Raw genomic sequence first — 19,706 nt, forward strand, 5'->3', positions numbered from 1 at the left:
CGCGTTTGGCGGAGGGGAGGTGGCCGTAATGAGATAATGAGAGCAATTGCCGTTCAAATAGAGCTGGCTTGGCCCGGAGAGCAAGCGTTAGTGAGAATCAAAACAAATCGACCCCGTCAGACTGGTGGTATCGCCCAGTTCTTGAGGGAAGAGCTGTGGGGGGGAACGGACGAGCTTGAACGGGCTCGCATGAGGGTGGAGAGGCACCTGCGATAGAAAGGGCGGTGAAGAGCGGACAACACCAGGCTGGTGCGGCGGGCCACATGATCTCAACTTCGAGATGGAGAATCCAGCCTGTCTTGTCGTGCGACTCGGTGAGACCCACGCTATCCATGAGATCGCTACCGTTGCACTGCGGTGGCGCTCCGCTCTGCCTCTCTTGTAGAAAGGATAAGGATCGACCAGAGAAAAATAATGATGATAATAATAGTATGTCGGTGCCCACACCACGTCAGATGCTTGATATTGTTGGGATCATCCACCGGTCCGAGTCAATCTCGTAAAACTGCCATGATGAGGCCGGTTCAATGATCTATGTAGCTATTCATGCCGCTAGGAACAAAGTGATATACAAAAAAATGGACAGGAGATTTTCTTCACGCCTTGGATCGTCGCTTGACCTTGTCGGCCAATTGTTTCAGGTCGTCTAGCCCGGAGTCGGTGGAGGATTTCTTTTGCTTCTTCCCTCGATCCCGACTGTCCTTGGGCACTTCAGGTTCACCGTCATCTCCTGCATGTCGCCGCTTACGACCCTCGTCGAGCAGAGCCTTCATGCCGGACGTTGCCTTGAAGCGGGGGTTGGTTGGGTCGATGGCAAATTCGTGGCTCTCGAACAAACGAGAGAACCGGGGATCGTTGACGTTCACGTTGAAGTCATCATGAACGGCGACCTCCTTATGCTTGCCCTTGGCCTTACCCTTGCCCTTCCGGCGGGCTTGCTTCTCTGCCTTCTCAATCTCATTCATATCAAAGTGTCGGATCTTAGCTTTTTCATCATCCAACATCAGCAGCTCCAGCTCGGCACGTTGGGCAGCAGAAGCAGCTTCCTCTGCAGCACGTTCCTCTCGCTTCTTGCGTTTCTCCTCCTTGCGACGAGCTGCAGATGTAGACTTGCCGCTAGGATCATCAAAGAAGGGGTCGTTGAAGCCCAGATCTTCATCCGCTCCGCCCACGGGAGCAGGTTCATCTTCAGCGTTTGAAGCAGCCTCGGCCTCATTCCCTTCTGTGCTTTCACCCATTTTCTCAGCCTTCCGTCGCTCCTTGCGACGCTTCTTGCGTTCACGCTCTTTCCGTACGTAACGCTCAAGGGCGGTTTCTTCAATTTGGGGTTCATTTTCGAAGATGCCACCGTCTTTGCCGTGGCCACCCGCAAGTCCGGAAGTGAACGTAACCTCCATCTCACCGACGGGGCCGGATGATTTCGAGCTTGGGATAGGCTCAGTGCTCAAGCCAAGTAGAGCTCGCATGCGTTGCTTCTCGGCTTCCTTCTTTGAAATCTTGACGCTGGTGCCTTCATTTGCTGTGTTGTCAACCACCTCCACACCACCATCTTCATCGTCTTCACTGTCGGAGCTATCACTTCCGAGGTATGCCTTGAGGTCGTTCTCCTCGATCTCTTTCCGGGAACCGCGGAACGCGCGGGCCTGAGCCTCTTTACGTGACTTGTCGTCCGCATCCCAGGTCAGCTTGACCTTGCTGTGCTGTAGAGCGTCTGTAACAAACTCGTTCGGCTTGTACCCATCTGGAATCCGGGAACATGAATCGCGCGGCTTGTCGTCTGTGAAATCGGTGTCATCAGGGACGAAGCGGAGGTCAAAGAAGTTGGCGCTGGACAAATATTCAGCACCATCCACGAGGTCGTACACGTGCTTGGCACATTCCTTTGTTGAGAATGTAAGAATAGCGTAGAAGTACCGGAGTCGCTCCAGCTGGTATTGTCGTAGTTTCGTCGAATTGAACTCTTCACCAGTGTCGGCCTTCAGCAGGGATTTCTTGATCTCTTCCTCTTCTTCCTCAGAGTCAAGATCGCTTTCCATTGCCTCTTCTTCGGCTCCAGTTGTAGCCGCAAAAATCTCTCGTGGTGGCCCTTCAATCTCTTCTTTTTCCATGCGCTCTTTGCCAAATTCACTAGGGTATACTGTGACATTGAGCACACGGCCACCTGCCGGCAAAAAGCTGGAGAAACATGCCATCAAGTCCTCGGCACGAATATTATCCCAATCCAAGTTGACAACAGCGATGCGGTTGGTGACTTCTCCGAGAGGGACGTTGACCTGCTGCTTATCAGGGAAATCAACCTCTTCCTCCTCATTTTCCGCCTCGGACTCATCTTCGTCATCGCTGGAGCTCTCTTCAGAGGATGAATCTGTGAAACCGCCATCCCGGGCAGGATCATAGGGACGCTCCTCCACGCGCTTCAGCTCTTTTTGCACCTCGTCATCGTCGTCAACGCTGATTTTGTCATCGTCCTCATCCTCGTCATCCTCGTCGTCATCTTCAAGTCGATAAAATTTCTTCAATTGCTTCTTTGTGTCATCTTTCGCCAATTTGCGTCCATATCGATCGACGGCAGCGTTTCGAGAGAAATCCTTATCATCGAGCATGTGCGCAAAGCGCTTGTCGAGTTTGACACGGGTTTGTCGTTTGCTGGGGAGGCGATAACGTGGATCCGATTGGATGTTCGCAAAACGAGGATCCGCTGCAAATGAAGGAGTCAGTTATCAATTATGAGCAAAGGTAGCCTTGTGCACTGTCGCAGCCGAACTCACTGATCACAGGGCCATTATCGCCTTTGGCTCCATTCTTCTTGGATTTTTTCTTATCCTGGCTCGCCATGATTGAATTATAAGCTCGCACTCGGAGAGTGGCTCCCCGAATAACGAATTAATTTCCGTGTCGACCGATATGAAAGATTTGCAGCAGGAATTTGACAGCTTTAATGGAGAAGTTATATCAAATCGCCCGTCGCAAATTGCGGACAAATTTCTTTTTTTCTGCCAGCATTTTCAAGCGGTGTGTCAGCACGTGAATGTGACACCGATCAAACGAATGTCGGTCGCGTGGCCATGATTGGCTGAAATCCCTCGCGGAAAAGAAATCGTCCATTCCACTTGTATTGATTCCCTTCGTGGTGAAACCTCAAGGTCTACCTGACTAAAGAAGGCATCAAGACTTTTTCATGTACGGGCTGTATCACTGTGGGGTCAACAGGCTTGAGACGGGACTCCAAACTTATTTTTGTGTATTATCGAGGCAAATTCTACATAAAATTGAGCGAAGTCTGCCAATTGCTCAAGGACATGGTGTTCGTTGCTAATGTTACGGTATTTTTGCATGTATGTACATTTCCACTCGGGTGCAAGTCACAAAATAGATGATATATGCCAGATAGTTTGACCTAGCATCCAAAGTATCGCTTCTCCATCCAGCGAGGCTCGCCGTCGGGTTCAATGCGACCGACAATAACATTGATCCTGGGGAACACGGCAATCAGGCGCTTGATTCCTGTTTCCCCCGCAGCACAGGTCACAAACACGATTTTATCTTCATCGACACCGTGATCGATGAGGACACGAACAGCCATCAAAGCAGCTCCTCCGCTTGCCATCTGAGGATCCAGCAGCATGACCATGGAATGCTCTTCAAGCTGGGGAGGAAGCTTGAGGTAATGTAATGTAGGCTCAGAGCTATTTTCATCTGTCTGAATCAGGACTCTACCGGTCACGCAATCTGGAATGCTACGCTTCAGCGCAGTCTCCAGGCAGGAACCTCCACGGAGAATGGCAACTGCAGACACCGAGCCCTTGGGGATGAGACCCAGATACTTGTTGCCTTGTGGAGTCTCCACGGTAGTCTGGACGTAAGAAGTCATATCCAAAGCTCTGCGGTATGAATCTTATTAGCAAATAGCATTACAGGAGAAAGGTGATTGTGGGGACGAACTTCTCGATCAATATAGAGGCCAGTCGATCAAAATAGAACACGAAGTCAACATGTTCAGTGGCAGGATCTTGCAGAACGGTATTCATTCCCACAAACTGCGGTGTAGCTGGCATGACGTGTACATTCGGTGGCAGCTCGACTTTAGCAGCCAGAAGGCCCAGCTTTCGAAGGGCCTCTGTGTGAGTCTCTGACTTGTCCTGAAGCTTACGCTGGATATGCTTGACAACCATATCTGCAGCAAGAAATCAGTTTTCCTGGCTTCCTTGGCGAAGGACCGAGGACACAAAACTTACCAATTGCAGTGGTGTTCTCAATACCACGAGGAATAATAATATCTAGGGAAATGTTAGTGACTCACGGAAAGAGTTGCGAGCTACAGTGGAAGGATCTGACCCGAGATGTGCCGCTGGGGCTCGACAAATTTCGTATACGAGGGTTTCACAAATGTGAACCATTGCTTGATGATACCCTCGACGTCTCGGCCGCGCTCACGGACGTCGCGCAGGACTGGACAAAGTGTCATGTTAGAATCAAATGAATGACGTGTATGAGCAGTGATTTCTAACCTCTTCGCCCCAAACACACATCCATATCAGCTTCAACGAAAATCTAGATCAGTCAGTAGGTGAAAGTAGTGGACCTGATACATCTCACTTCGCTAGCCTACCTTGACATCGAGTAAGTTGAGGATCCTGGGGTCGTGAAGGGCCAAAATTCCTTCGAGAATAAGCACTCGGGGCGAATAGAGCGTCGTCGTGTGTGGTTGACGCTGATGATTGGCAAACGAATAGACTGGAATATGCGCCTTCTTTCTGGAGGGCCATCCCTCATTAGAATCAATGCAGAAGCAGAATATAGGAATCTCTAATGTTTACCCTTGTTTCAGATCTTGAAGAGTACTGACCAAGAGGTCAAAATCAATGGAATCAGGGCAATCAAAGTCATAGTTATTGGCATGCGCCCTGGTATGCTCCTCGGGAGTCAAGGTCTTATAGAACGAATCCTAAAGGGCGGTTCAACGTTAGAGATCCCAATATGCGTACACACCAGGAGAGCCACTACAAACCATGACCAAAATTACGACCCATGGCAAATTCAGTGACTTCACAATCTCCATAGCCACTGAGGTTTTGCCGGAGCCGGAGCTTCCAGCAATACCAATAATGCTTAAGTCATGCCATGGCGGAGAATATTTCACCTCAGGAATAAGGGAATAGAACGGCGATGTCGACTCCATAACGACCTTCGAATGAGCATCACACCATGGCACTCAGGGACGAGTACTCGGTGAATCGTGTTCAAGCTTCGAGCGGGGACGTGAGATTCTTATCTTGCGATTTTACTGAACTCGTCTCAGTTGTGATGGATTGGGCTTAGCGCGTGACTGCGGGTCATACCCGTCGCTTGTGGCTGACATAATCGCTTAGCTCAGGTTTTCTTTCTTCCACCTCCTACTTCTACCTTCCGAGTTCCCTTCCAACTCCTCTTCCTCAGGGCATTCTCTCCCACAGCATTCGGCCTTTGACTCCATGGCTGTTGTCTCTTGGGTTCCCCTTCAGCTTAACACATAGCGGCATCACACATTCACTGCTACAAAGTGGTCATAATTTGACGCGCAATGTCCTCCACTAACATCGTATGCTGCTTGGCACAATAGCTCTGTGGGCACCGGGATTTTGACAACGCACAGATGTCTCGATCTCCCTCATCTGCGACGCCGCAACGGCATCAGTTTGAGCGGAAGGTTGAAGAGATCAAGCCGTCAAAAACGTGAGTCAACCGCCTCCCTTCTGCCTTCTTCACCCCCTGATTTCGCGGGCTCGAGCCGTGAATATGATGCACTTTAACTCAAGTTGGGAATCTCTCTGAAAAACCTTGAGGAGAAAAACATTGACTTGTCTATCTGATTACTTGCAAAAACTGTCTCAATTCTTCTTTGGCACACGTTTTGTCCTGCACACTTGCTAATCAGCAAATTAGTGACATCAATTACCTGGTCATGGACTACCTCATTACCAATGGCTACCCCGCCGCTGCTAGTAGATTCGCGGTGGAAGCAAACATCCGGCTCTGCACCGACCTTGAATCTATTCAGGAACGTGTTGAGATTCGAACCTTCATCCACTCTGGGAACATCCAGGCTGCGATCGAGAAAATTAACGACCTTAACCCTCAGGTAAGCTCTTCTCTGTTTTCCATTTCCTTTCTACCCTTCATGATTATACGAAGTTTCATGCACCACTCCTATAACACCCCTCGGGGAGTTGCGGATAATCAAACATCTTCAGTCCTCAGTATGATAAGCAATTTTTGCTATTCAACCTGTTCATTCAAGTCCTTGCATCATTTGAAATTCATTGACTAACATGATCGATCAGATTCTGGACAAGAACCCTGCGCTGCACTTTGCGCTTCTTCGACTACAACTGGTAGAACTAATCCGCAGCTGCAATTCCACACCCGACGGGGACATCAGTCCCGCGCTAGAATTTGCGACCGCGCAATTAGCACCACGGGCTCCCACCAATCCACAGTTCTTAGAAGACTTGGAGCAGACTCTTGCGCTGCTGATCTTCCCTGGCACCAGGCTGTCGCCCGCCCTCGCCAACCTCCTAGATCCCCGTCTTCGTAAAGAAATTGCTCAACTCGTTAACGAGGCCATCCTCCAAAGCCAAGGCGTTCGTCAAGAAGCGCGCTTGCGCAACCTTGTCAAACTTCGAGCTTTTGCCGAGAACAAAGCCCGTCAGGCTAAGAAGGACATCCCCGACAAGCTGGACATTGGACTTCTTGGGGATCGCAACGATACTAGCCCTCCCAGTAACATCAGTAATGATCCTCTCAATAACCGCAACAGCCAAAACGGCACAAGCGACACTGTGATGACCAACAATGGTGATGCTGAGCCGATGGTTGTCTGAACGAATTCGTGGTGTACACCAACCCACCATTACAAATTGACCCTCTGGGCCTGACCGACCTGTTTGACTCCATGTTGGGGGGCTCATCCTCAAGATTGACGTTTTCTGCATTGATTACTTTGCGTGTTTTGCTTTAGCGTGGTGTTCCAGGTGGCTTCATTCATTCTCTGTTCATGCTTATGGGGCGGCACAGGAATAATAATATACACATCCATGGATGAGATTCTGGATCTTACAGCTTTATTTGTGTAGGCTTACTCGAGTACCTCATCCGGTTACGCGAAAAGCACGACTGGAGGCTCGATAAAGAGCCAGCCCGGTTTACACCCTTTGCGCTTTCACCGGGTCGAAACGCACGTCTGCTAATCTGGTCAGACTCAATTCTCGGGCCTGCGACCGACAGATACCACCTATGGATGTCCTCATCAACCCATCCATGGGTACCTTCCTAGGTAGGCATGTTTCTGTGGACCATCTGTCCTGGGACGTCCACGACATTAGTGTTCCATTGATACCGCCCAATTACACGCTGAGCCCGTCCATCAAACTTTTAATCGCTTCCCAATGGTGGTGGGTTTGAGGTATCTGGAGCCCTAGTGCTGCCTCCAGCCCTGATACCTTACGGAACTTGGGAAATGAGGTTGTCTACATAGTGCCCGCCCGCACCAAATTATATATATTCCACATAGGTGAGGCACCTGTGACCCATCCTTTGGAACTTACGTAGTAAACATCACTTACTGCGGCGACTAGGCCTGCTCACCAGGTTATTAAAAATCCACAATATCAAGAACATTAAATATTCACTTCCTGTATGGATATAATTGTGCATATATTGGGATTTAGGGTAACAGGACTTCTGTAGAATGACAAGATCATGGAGTAGACGGGGATGTGAAATGTTCAACGCCCGACTGCTATTACACTGTCAAATGCCACGTAAATATTCGGTCGCACCACTCAACAAGGTGGATCATGCTTCGAATCAAAAGCAAAGGGAAGAAACAAAGTTCTAAGCAGATTTCGATCCAAATGGTATTGACGTGGAGGAATCAAAGACGCCGTAAATCCAGTTGACACACCATTCTCAGGAGTGTACCCCCCACGGATCATAATTTAAATGCGAGTGACTGCCAAAAAGTTCTCATTAGAAGAAGGTGCATTAAAAGCTCATCAGATCTGCCGAACGAATTAGTTTGAAGTCTCAGGAGACAAGCAAAATGTTGTGGAAGTCCTCAAGAAACATACCTCTTCCAAAAAGCGCACGCTTTGCCCAGTCCATAGCCAGCATACATCTTGTGCGAAAACTGACGCTTTGCGCGAAGTAAATGCTGCGCCAAAGATACATGGCAACTACGCCACCGCTGAAGCTCAAACCACCAAAGTCGAAAATGGCAGCATTACTGATGTACGCAAGACTTCCCAGGTGTTTATACTTGAAAGCCTTGTAGACAGCCTCATCAAGATCACCGTATTCGATATCATTGGCCCGTAGCCCAGGGAGAGCAGCGGCGATCTTGGTCAGTTTGCGACCCAGGTAGACTCCCTGCTGGTTCGCTCGCTGAGCAGTAGCCGGCAAGGAGGTAAGCTTAGTGTCAATCTGGTGCAGAAGCTCGGAGAGCTCGCCGAAGTCGAGAGTACCGGAGTGATCCGTGTCGTACTGTTCGAAGAGTCGATCAAGGTGACGAAGGTGAGCGGCTGCTTGCGGGAACCGCTTCTTAACGCGCTTGGCAACATCTCGCCACTCAGAGAAGGATAATTGGACCTTCTCGGGATCGCGGTCCTTCTCCCAGGCCATGGTGCGCAGGAATTTCATAACGTTCTCGGCAACATTGTTCTGGACGGTCGAGCAATCACCGATAGCATACACGTCGCCCAATGGTGCACCGATCAGGCGCAGATGAGTGTCGGTTTCCAAGGCGTGCTTGTTGTTTTGACTTTCAAGCTTGTTGGATAGGGTTTCGCATATCTCGGCACGAGCTGGGCGGAGAAGTTGAATTAGGCAGGGCATAATGAATCAAAAGGATGGAAGACTTACAAACTCCAGTGGACCACAGGCAAAAGGCATTCGGGATTTCCTTGACAACGGTCTTGCCATCCTCAACCTGGGTAAAGAGTACACGATCCTTTTGCACCTCCTTAACTCGGGCATTGGTGATAACCTCGACGCCATCGCGAGAGAAGCGGCTCTATCCTACATTAGTGATCACACAAACTGTCGTAATTGTGAAAGAAGACATACCTCAGCATATGTGGATAAGGCCTCGTCGTAAGTGTTCAGAATGTGGGAGCGACTTTGGATGATGTGTACTGAGATTTCGTTGCGGACGATGCGGGGGAATGAGTGAAGCAAGTCCTCATTGAGCATATCGAATAACTCGGCAGCGAACTCAACGCCGGTAGGACCACCACCGCAGACAACAAAAGAAAGGAGACGTTTTCGTTCTTCATCCGACGTAGTAGGCAAGCAGGCCTGTTCCATGTTGTTCAAAATCTTGTTCTTGATTTGTCTCGCGTCGTCGATGCCTTTAAGGAAGTTGCAATTTTCGAGACCCTTGACACCATGAGGATTCGTCACACAACCTAGCCGAGAGCCAATTAGTTCCAAGAAAATATCAAAGCGATGGAAAGTCTTCATTGAGAAGCGGACGTACCAACGCCGATCACGAGTTTGTCATAGGGCAGGTAAAAATTGCGCGTATTTCCGTCACTGTCGACTTGAGAGACCTCCACGAGCTTGTGTGAGAAATCAACATCTGTGGCAGAAGCTTTGAGGAAATGTCCGTGAACCCGTTCAATGATACGGCGTACTGGCTCTACTAAGGAGCGAAGACCAAGGGTGCCCACAGTCGCAGACGGTAACATGGGAGTGAACAGGAAGTAGTTGGTTGGAGAGACAACGGTAACATGATAGTCACCGGGGTTGAGATTCTTGAGCAGCGCAATGCTACCCCAGCCAGTACCAAGAATAACCAGACGAGGCTTGTCCTTTTGCTCCCTCATCTCGTCCGAGTCACAGTCGTCAACAAGATAATCGGCAATTGGCAAATTTTTGGGACCGCCAACTCGAGGATTGAGAGCCAATTCGGACACGGGGATGTCCTCGGCACTCGGGGTCTCACGATATGTGCTGGCATCGTAAAGAAAGAAGGCGACAACAAGAATACCGGCACCAACACCAAAGGCACCGCAGAAAGCCAGAGTTTTGTACAGGGCTGCTAAGACTTTGGAGCGCTGCTTGGGAGCAACCTTCGCACTAGTCTTATCCGATTGAAAGCGAATTGAGGTCGACGCCTTTGGAGACGCGCCGAAGGGACGTTTGGGAAAAGGCCGGCGGGCAGACGTGTTCAGTGAGCGAAAGACAAGAGATTGAGAGACCGGCGATCTTTCAAAAAGCTTCACGCCCGGCCCGAGAGACCCAATAGATCTCGCTGCGAGGGCATCCGCACGACCCCGGAGCACCGCTGCCCGCATTTTAACGGAGTTCAGCAATGCGAGGACGGGTCGAGGAGCCAAAATCGGCTTTGCACCAGCGTAGATTCACGAGAACTATACCTGTCTCAAAGAATGTAAGAAGAAAAGAAGGACCTCGAAGAGAATTGATTGTACAATGGATTAAATTATCTCAGACAAGGACAAGAGAGGTGCAAATAAGCCCGGGTCTCATCGACGAGCCATCTCAAGGCGGCCGACGTCATCCATAGGTCACGTGGTGATCGGGAATCGGCAATCATCTGGAGTGGGGCCTGCTAAAAACAGACAAAACCGGACACTCTTGACTTGCGCGTCGATCTGAATGTACTCCACGTACAGTACCGTACCTTCCGAACATACATGTATCTTGACGTGTTTCTGATGCCTGGAGCAGGGTTCTCAAAGCGGATCATTGGAACCTAGGTGAGCTCACAAAATCACGGAGCCGTCAATTCTCACGAGTTCTGAGCATAAACCGTCCGCGTAGAGAGTGGGCAGATGCCAATCATTACAATTATCACTGTCATCCTTACTAATTTTTACATTTAAAAAGTTTCACTGTGATTGCTGCGCTAGATTGATGGACTACCGCCGCTCCTACGCAGCCGCCTCGGCGCTGGCGGTGGCATAGCCTGAGCCATGGAATAATGCAGAAATAAACAGGAGATGCGCTCAGCCATTGGTGGTAATGGTATAGGTCCAGAAAGCCCGTTGCTTTTCCCTTTCAGCCAAAATCCTTTGATAAACACCATTCAGCGCCTGAAATGCAATTCAAAAGACTAGAGAAACATGTCATCTCACAATAAACTCGCAGAGAACTCGAACACAGGCAGACGGTCTTGACTTCAATCAAGCTCGTCCTCAGATTCGAAAGTTGAAGGTCTCCTGCCAACAGAACTGTTGCGAGCCTTGGGTCGTTTGTTGAGCCCATTGCTCGACATGGAACTTTTACGCTTCATAGGCCGAGAGCCGAGCACTCCAGGTGCGTCGTCAACGTCCCCCAGGCCGTCATAGGTGTCGCTCTCTCCACCATTCTCCCGGTCAACTTTGAATTCTTCGTCGATGGCAAGAAGAGTCGAGAATTCGCGGCATTTGTTGAGCATGGCTTCAGTGTTATTAAGGGAGGCCATGTTCCTCACAATAGCCTCCCAAAATTTTTCGCCAGTCACGCCATTGATCCTTGTGGCTGTTTTGTTCAATTCCTTCGCACTTTGCTTCGACTTCCCATCCTTGTCTTTCTGGTGAGAATTCAGTCCATACAACCGACGCAGGTGAGTCCGTGCTTCCCAAAGCATTGAAAGCGAGGCGGCCGCAGTCGCCAACAATCGGAGAGTATGCGGATCAACAGGATTCTGAGCGTTGGCAGGGATTGACATCGTCACGTCGCGGCTAATGCCAGCAGTCTCCGTGGAAGGGTTGAGGACTGGCGGGCCAACTGGAGTAGGGAACAGGTCAGTCTCGATCGCATGTGCAACGACAGTGCCGGTAGATGACACAATTTGCTCAAGACAGCCAATAGTTGGGAGGAGCTCCGCCAGCTGAGCGTAGTCGAAAAAAGCGAGATTTTGGGCAATAAAACGAGCCATCAGGAGATGCTCTGGTGGATCGCCAGACGCATCGAGCTTTTTCAACTCAAAGTCAGCCTTGGAGCAGAGGTTCGCGAGAAACTTCTTCTGGTACCGACTGTTGCTGATCTTGACAATTTCAAAAAGAGGGGCGAGCTTCGCGAGATAAGGCCGGGTAGTTGCGCCGTTGGAATCGCCTACCACATCGCGCTGGTAGTAGAACGCTTCTTGGACAGCTCGCATATACTCTCTTTCAAACATGGACTCGAACTGCTGGTGGATCATCTTGTGCGTATCGAAAGCCACTTTGGCTATTTTAGAGTCTGTTGATGTCTCAAGGGACACCAAAACACCCGCGCACTCCTTCGGATGCACCAGCCCCTGGCGATTGATACTGGCGATTAGTTCGATCGCAGTCAAGGCGTAGGTATCCTGTCGTGACTGTGCGACCTGGAGCATATTTTTCAAGAAGTGCTGTGCAATCAACGCAGCAGCACCGTCATTGTCGCTTGCTTTCAGCGAGCCCCCAAGTCGAGTGGACTCTTCCTGAGCAACGGCTTCCGCAGTGGGTACCACTCCCTTTTCAGATCTACCCTCGTGAATGAAGAAGAAGTCTGCGAATGATCGAAGCACAATGTGTTGCAACCCCGGAGCACCTTCGCTGAAGACCTGGGAAAAAGTTCTCCTGGTAGGCTCACGACCGAACTGAGCGGGCCATGATTGACAGATGGCACCAACGCTTTCGAGAGCTGTCACACGAAGTTCGGTAGGTTGGGTGGAATCAGTGAATGGAAGAATGCAGTCGACCATCAGTGATGCCACAGACCCACCGGGGCCACTGCTCCACGTTGGAAAAGCATTCCTGAAATGTGCGATATACTTCTCAAGATCACAGTGCCGCCCAACGCAGCCTGCAATCCTGATGTAGCTTTTCGCGCGGGCCAGTACCTTTGTATTAGCCGAAGAGGACATATCAACGGTTCTGTACTGCTGTAAAGGCTTTAGAACGGATAGAGTCAGTTTGACAAGTCGGTCGGTATTTTGAAGGACTCCATTTATTGTCCAAAGGCAAGCCATGACCTCGTTTAGCTCGGGGCGTCCCAGCTTCGCCACGCTCTTAAAAAGATCGTTTTGCACATCTTTGAGCAATTTGTTGTGGGCGGAAGACAGGTACGGAAGGACGCATCGATAGATCACAACAACTGAGCGGAATAGGAAAAGGTCGTCTGCATTGGCTAGGTTGCCAATGTATGGATGCAAGGCTTCCAGTTGATCAGGGCTGAAAAGCTTGGCGTTGGCCTTGGCGAAGACGGTAATAGTTTGGAGCAAAGCTTGCTTGAATGCCTGGGATGCATCCGCGTCCTCCACGAGTCTCTGAAACATCGTGGAAACCATTGATTTACACACTTTGAAATTCAGGCTTGATGATTTAGATTTGCTTGAGAGCACGGCGCTGACACAGGTACCGAGAGACTCGAGGGCGGTTTCGCTGCGTTCGACCAAGCTGATAATCAATGCGACCTGCTCTCCAAGCGCCATTTTGAGCTTCGGTCCATCGGGAACAGAATCGATTGAGTCATGGAAAGGGACAAGCCAAATTTCTTCAAAGGTTTGACGAGCCAAAACCGCTACACTTTCCTCGTGATCACCAGTCCGCTGCAGAAAACTATCCAGGATAGCTAACTTGAGCTCCTGGCGGGATGTCTTCTGATAAAGGTCCCTCAGTAGGCCAATACAGCGCTTACGGACACCGGCAGTGGCATCACCAGCGCAAGCGAGAATACTCCGACATCCTTGCTCCTCGAGTTTTGGTCGAAGACCAATACATTTGGCGATCAAGGAGAGTGCAGAATCACGGACCATAGGAGAAGCGTCTGTGGTGCAGCGAAGAATCAGACGCATGACCGACGCATCACGGTCAAGCAAATTTGGATCCTTCTCAAGCATTTCAATGACACTCTTTAGACTCCTGCTGCGGACCTTAGCTTGGTCGCTTGCGATGGAATTGAGGAGGACCTTGAGAATCGTGTCGAACGCCTTTCCAAAGCCCGAATTCAGAACAGTCAAGATGTATGCGAATCTCCCGCTGGCACTGGAGATTGAATTGAACTTCCGGTGTGTTTCCAGGTATCGCGGGTCGGAAAAGGCCCGTGACAGGAGATCAATAAGTTCGCTTGTGGTGCTATCCTCTGGAACATCCGTCTTGTCCTCGGAATTGTAATAGAGATTGCAAACCACCTTTGCCCACGCGGCCATGTAGAACCCTCGTGTGCTAGTCAGCTGGGAATTGTCGGAACTCTTATCTTGGAGCAGATACTCCAATGCCATTCTGTAGGGGCCATCAGTGGCAACCAGGTCCTGCGGATGGAGCGCGCGAGAAGTGAAGTCGTCAAATTGCTGCTTGAGGGAGTCGTTGGAATCATTATCCTCCAAAGCCGGAAGCATATGCTGAGCGTTCGCAATTAGATCAGAAATCGCTGATCCCATCCACCCGAGGAGCTCAAGAGCCATGCTCTTTGCCTGAGCGGAGCTTTTGTCGAGGTCCGCGATGCCAACCATATGTGAGGCCATAATTCGAAGGAGGAGTTCGGATGCTGGCCAGTCAGTGGAACCTAGCACATTGATAAGGTCTTCGGTAAAAAGATCAAGAATATTTCGAAAAGGCTGATCGCCACTCTTTGTTGCATTCATAGCCCGCTGGACAATGAACGTGACAATGTATTGGGCGCTGCGGATCGCATTGTCATAGAGTCTATTCACCCTAACCGCTAATCGCTCCAAATTCACGCCGGGGTCATTATCGTCGTCGTGGACTAAATCCTCTTCGTTGGTCCCATCATCCATTAACTCGTCCTCGTCATCCCCTGTTGAGGCTTGTAGCCGGCGCTTGCTGTTGGATCGCGTTGGCGTCTCAAGTGCAGTTGTCTGCACAAGTTGAAGAACCAAAGCTGTCAACAGTTGAATGTTTTTTCCATCCGCTATTTTGAACTGCCTGGCACTTTGGCGCGTAGACGGAAGTTTTTCTAGCGACCCAAGAATTTGATCTAGGATGTATGATCGCTGAGCAGGGTATCGAGAAAAGATCTTGGCGAGCACGTCCATGGCCCCGCGCCTCGCAGGCTCAAATTTTGAAGATCCAACGGCGGAATCTTTCTCATTATGCGCATTCTCGACAAATATCAACTTGGCGGCAAAGAAAAGGGCAGAGTTGATGGATGTTTCAGGTACTTCAACGCGGGACAGGAAGTCCGCAAACAGGGTCAATACTTTCTTGCTTTGATGAATGAGGCTTGCGATTATGCGTCGCTGAGCTGAGAAGAATTTGAATTGCTCTGCGTCTTTGCCGCCTGGGCGCGCTTCCACTGCCGGGATGATGCAATGGTCGAAGAGTTGCTCAACAACAGGTGGTATGGCCTCAATCAGATCCTCAGGACAAAGCTCTCGCTCTGTTTGACGCCCTGACATTGTCTGAAGCAGCGTACCGATGGCCAGCAATGCGTTCAGCACATCTTCAACCTTGCATAACCATTCCTGGACCTCGGATTCATTCGAAGGATCTTGTAGAATTATTTGGGTAGACTGGGCGGCAGTGATGGGCCTTTCGCATAGTTTTTGAATCCTTTTCAGATAGTCAGAGGGAATATCATGAAGCCGATCAAATCCGGACACTTTGCGAATAGCTTTTTGCAGGCGGTTGTGTGAGTCAGACGATAGCACTGGACCATGCACTTCTAGCGATCTGAAATTGACAAAAACCGGGCTCGGCTTGTCTGCAGTAGGAGCAATGGATTGGTCCGGTTCAATCTGATCCTCAGCCTCGAAAACTTCATGTAGAACATCTTGTAACTTGAGCAGAGCATCGTCAGCTTCCGCTTTCTGATCTCTCAATCGCCTTGCGGTTACATCGTCGTGATGATTGACTTTGGACTTGGAGGGCCTGGTTGGTTTGGGCTTCATTGGGATGACCACGGACACCTGACTCGAATTTTGTCGATGCTTCTCATGGGAAGGTGAATCTGTGTTGTTCGCCAGGTACGCGTGGCTGTTCCACGATGTTGCAGGGTTGGGGAATACCTCGACCGTCTCAGATCTGGCCGGGGGGATAACTGCTTGAGGATCTGTGTTGGTGAGTATAAGCTTGAAATGGTAACTGATGCTTCAATCCAACTGAGCGCTTACATCTAAACGCAATATCAGTTGACTCAAGTATCATTCGTGCAAAGGCACCCAGCGGGCTGTGATAGGACGTTGAACCGTTCGAAGTGGTCGGCTGTGACTTGGGATTGAGGGCATAGGACGGTGGGACCTTGAAATTGCTAGAATGAGAGACATAGTCAGAAACGGGCATGGAATAGCAAACAAACATGGCCTTACAACTCTGTCAACTGATCCCCATCCAGTAACTGCTGAAGATATTCACGGGATGTTTCTAATCGACTAGACTCGTCCAAGCCGGTTTCTATCTCCGCATCGAGCTCACTCAGGGTCACTCGGCCAGCTTGAAGCACATGATTGATTGAGGTGGTATTAGACGGTCTACCAACGTCGGGACGAATGACACAATCTGAAGATCATACGAAACCGTCAGTAAGCTGCGATGAGGTTCCGGATTTGAAGTTCACCATGGGGTTGATCAGACCGAGGCCAAAAATAGGAGCGCTAGACATGGACGAGTACTGGAGCGCCTCGTCCACTGACAACGGCCGAAATCCTTGTGTATGCGTATATGAGGGTCCCATCGCCGATTCAGGCGCCTGCTGCATGTGAGGATGGCCATTAATGACCACCTGCACCCCTGGGCGTCCATGATTGTCCATGTTTGGCGATTGCGAAATCAGAGAAGGAAGGCGCTAATCAGACAGAGGGGGACCTGCCGACAGCGGAGTCATGACAGTGACTTTGAGCATCAATGGTACGCTCTCCACCATTATTTGCCGGCACAATCTGATCCACAAAGCACCGGTCAGCTTAGAGTGAGCTCTTGATCATCATTCACTTGTCTGTCATTGTATCAGGCTACAATACTGCCGTGGATTCCCGCCTGATGTGGTATCGGCCTGGTCCGTGCGATCAAAAAAAAGTCCAATGCCGCATCCTCTACCTTCCTTCAAAATCTAGACTTACTATCAATCTTCCCGTGCAGCAAACGCTACAATCGCATCCTTCTCATTCCCATAATGTCAGCGATTGGCTCTCTTATTTTTTGCACAGATTGTGGTAATCTGCTGCGTGAATCTACCGGAGACGAGAATGCGATCCTGCATTGCACCGTTTGTGGAGCGCGGAACAAGGGTAAGTGATGGCAACGGAGACTGAGCAAAAGGCACGCGAACTTCAAGGGGCTAGGAACACTAAAATTCTGTCAGATATTATTCCACAAACCATCGTTTCCGAGTCTAAGCCCTCTGCATTCCCTTCGGCTCTGAGATCTAAGCGCTCTGCGGTTCAAACGTTATCGGCAGAAGATCGCAAGACCGAGGCAGTTACCAACCACCTGTGCGGCAAATGCGGGAGGACAGAGATGTTCTTCACCACCGTTCAGCTTCGTAGTGCGGATGAGGGTAGTACCGTGTTCTACCGCTGTGTGTGCGGTTATAAGTATGCCTTCGCCAAGAAAAAACTGCAAACTTTGAATTACCTTAACCGGGATGCTAATAATCGAAATCAGGGAAACCTCGAACAATTAGGAAACATTGATCGTTGTGGGTAGAAGGGGGATTGTTCTATGTACTGGCTGTATAACATGTGGGATAAAGAGCATCAAAATAACGACGTTACGACATTTCCTTCATATTTGACATGCATCACGCCGAGGCGGCCGCGGCTGCCCTATCGGGGATGAGCGCATATTCCATCTCACCGTTCTTTTCGAATTCCGCCATATCGAGGGCGACGATGACGCTGTCCCGCACAACCTGTTCAGGATCATTGAGGAAACCCCTCAATGTGTCCTCAACACCCTCCTCATCACCAAGGCTGCCAAGAGCCTCAGCCGCCTCGTGGCGGACCATTCCAACCTCCTTCAGGTCGCCAAGACACTCTGTGAGATACGGGACTGAGGCGGGATGGCAGAGCTGGCCAAACACGAAGGCAACCTCATGGCGGAAGAGAGCAGATGGATCTTTCAACCCCTTTGCGAGTGACTTCACAGCATCCACCGCCGTAGGAAGATCAGGAGGGGACGCAAGATCGCGCAAGCCGAACATAGCGCGATATCTTTGGAAAAGAGGAAGCTTGGTGTCAAGCAGGGTCTGCTCCAGATCGGGAATAGAGGGCTCGCTGGCCTTCAGCGGCATTGGTGGAGCTGGGTCGATGGATGTGAAATCGCTGTACAAAATTCATTCTGTTAGCTTGCCCAACAATCCCTGTCGAGGTTTCCAGTGAATGAACACACCTAGGCTTTAACTTCTCAGCCTTCCTCTGCTCGGAGTTCTCCCACACAATCCGATCGACAGCAATATCGCATGTCTCCCGTACAATATCAACTTCATTTTCGTCATCGCGCAGTCTCTTCAAGATCTCTAGACTCTCAGCATATCCCAGCGCACCCAGAGCCTCAGCAGCCTCGTGGCGACACATGGAATCCTCCTCGACATCTTTGACAACCTGCTGCAGATAGGGCACGGAATCACGGTTGCGGGTCTGGCCCAGACAGTAGGCAAGCTCATGCTTAAGAAGAGCAGAGTTGGATCCAAATGCGGCGGCGATTGCTTGAATAGCAGGGAGAGTTTGTTCGGTGGCAGGGTCCAGGCAGGCCAGATGCTTCAGCGAGAAGAGGGCACGGAAGCGGCGAGCGAGAGGCTCGGACTCGTTGGTCAGCACCTTGCGCAGGGCGAGGACAGTCTCATCAGCCCCAGTGGACTCGACAGTAGCGGAAGGAGACATCCCGAAAGAATGACAGACGTCGATTAATGGTGGGGGAATTGAAGGTTGTTTGGTTGCTTAAATGCGGGACAAGCAATCGAGACGTGCATTACATTTTTTTTTCTCAGACCATCTTATCGCAATTGGAGGGTGGGGTGGCGGGGCGGCCTACGCCCACTCGGGTCTGGCTTGACCGCACAGGTTCGATCGCCAATCGATTAATCCCGTGACTCGACTCATCTGGCAACTTTGGGAGCTATTGTTAACAAGAGACGACTTAAATCACTGCGCTTGAGGCAAGACCGAGGGAGGACTAGATTTGATGCATTTTTGGAGAAAGCTTATGAGAGGTCGATGCAGTGCCGCAAATTTCCTCAAGATCAACGCAGTTTGTCCCTACATCCATCCAACCTACTTCTTCGGGCTGTACGGTGGAACCCGCCCGGCCAAAGATAAAGACATACTACTTTATGGACTTCGGATGCAATCAAATCTATGAATATGGCGTTATTCGTTCTCCAGGGATCAAAGATAGTGAAAGTAACCATAACATTAACTCTGGATATGTCGCAGCGCCGACGGGAGCCGCTAGGATGTTCATTTCATCGACGAGTACAGGTGTCATTCGTCACCTATAGCCCTGTGTCTACCTACTATGTCGAACACATATATGTAGAGTAGGTGCCTGCTCAGTTTAGATTCCACCCCTGTCCATCAATCAGAATGAGGCGGATGGTTAAATGGATGGTCCTCTTTGATCTTCCTCTGGAACATCCATTTAAGTTCAGCGTCTCAGCAATGCCTTGCCCAATCTCAAGGAGGCTTCAATCAACATCCTTGCCATCCTTGGATTTCTTTATGTCGGCAGGTACAAAAATGATGTCCGTGCCTTCACCTGCAGTGGTGTTATGCCCTCCCACAGCCTCTTAACAGATCATTTGCT

At 50.1% G+C, this 19,706-nt stretch overlaps 7 protein-coding genes across 7 annotated transcripts; 2 read left to right on the forward strand and 5 right to left on the reverse strand.

The window, feature by feature from the left end:
* Positions 1–596: 596 nt before the first annotated feature.
* On the reverse strand, positions 597–2,835 carry POX_d05840 (uncharacterized protein; the record flags this gene model as incomplete). The annotated part of the gene is made up of 2 exons (XM_050114676.1): positions 597–2,698; positions 2,769–2,835. 2 exons carry the CDS (start codon positions 2,833–2,835, stop codon positions 597–599), a joined length of 2,169 nt encoding a protein of 722 aa, XP_049969627.1.
* Positions 2,836–3,397: 562 nt separating this feature from the next.
* Positions 3,398–5,179, reverse strand: POX_d05841 (Uridine kinase; the record flags this gene model as incomplete). The annotated part of the gene is made up of 8 exons (XM_050114677.1): positions 3,398–3,881; positions 3,943–4,174; positions 4,236–4,277; positions 4,336–4,449; positions 4,509–4,551; positions 4,610–4,754; positions 4,818–4,945; positions 5,009–5,179. The coding sequence occupies 8 exons, from the start codon at positions 5,177–5,179 to the stop codon at positions 3,398–3,400; spliced, it is 1,359 nt and encodes a 452-aa protein (XP_049969628.1).
* A 381-nt stretch (positions 5,180–5,560) lies between these two features.
* POX_d05842 (uncharacterized protein) lies at positions 5,561–6,860 on the forward strand (the record flags this gene model as incomplete). The annotated part of the gene is made up of 4 exons (XM_050114678.1): positions 5,561–5,578; positions 5,633–5,712; positions 5,923–6,118; positions 6,321–6,860. The coding sequence occupies 4 exons, from the start codon at positions 5,561–5,563 to the stop codon at positions 6,858–6,860; spliced, it is 834 nt and encodes a 277-aa protein (XP_049969629.1).
* A 1,162-nt stretch (positions 6,861–8,022) lies between these two features.
* Positions 8,023–10,334, reverse strand: POX_d05843 (External NADH-ubiquinone oxidoreductase 1; the record flags this gene model as incomplete). The annotated part of the gene is made up of 5 exons (XM_050114679.1): positions 8,023–8,039; positions 8,109–8,840; positions 8,899–9,049; positions 9,103–9,443; positions 9,515–10,334. The coding sequence occupies 5 exons, from the start codon at positions 10,332–10,334 to the stop codon at positions 8,023–8,025; spliced, it is 2,061 nt and encodes a 686-aa protein (XP_049969630.1).
* Positions 10,335–11,179: 845 nt separating this feature from the next.
* Positions 11,180–16,716, reverse strand: POX_d05844 (uncharacterized protein; the record flags this gene model as incomplete). Its single annotated transcript, XM_050114680.1, has 4 exons — positions 11,180–16,017; positions 16,079–16,215; positions 16,274–16,463; positions 16,539–16,716. The coding sequence occupies 4 exons, from the start codon at positions 16,714–16,716 to the stop codon at positions 11,180–11,182; spliced, it is 5,343 nt and encodes a 1,780-aa protein (XP_049969631.1).
* Positions 16,717–17,076: 360 nt separating this feature from the next.
* Positions 17,077–17,586, forward strand: POX_d05845 (DNA-directed RNA polymerase I subunit; the record flags this gene model as incomplete). The annotated part of the gene is made up of 3 exons (XM_050114681.1): positions 17,077–17,191; positions 17,266–17,497; positions 17,568–17,586. 3 exons carry the CDS (start codon positions 17,077–17,079, stop codon positions 17,584–17,586), a joined length of 366 nt encoding a protein of 121 aa, XP_049969632.1.
* Positions 17,587–17,703: 117 nt separating this feature from the next.
* Positions 17,704–18,784, reverse strand: POX_d05846 (Deoxyhypusine hydroxylase; the record flags this gene model as incomplete). Its single annotated transcript, XM_050114682.1, has 2 exons — positions 17,704–18,226; positions 18,294–18,784. 2 exons carry the CDS (start codon positions 18,782–18,784, stop codon positions 17,704–17,706), a joined length of 1,014 nt encoding a protein of 337 aa, XP_049969633.1.
* Positions 18,785–19,706: the final 922 nt, after the last annotated feature.

Source organism: Penicillium oxalicum, chromosome IV (assembly GCF_001723175.1).
Source record: "Penicillium oxalicum strain HP7-1 chromosome IV, whole genome shotgun sequence".
NCBI classification, from domain to species: domain Eukaryota; kingdom Fungi; phylum Ascomycota; class Eurotiomycetes; order Eurotiales; family Aspergillaceae; genus Penicillium; species Penicillium oxalicum.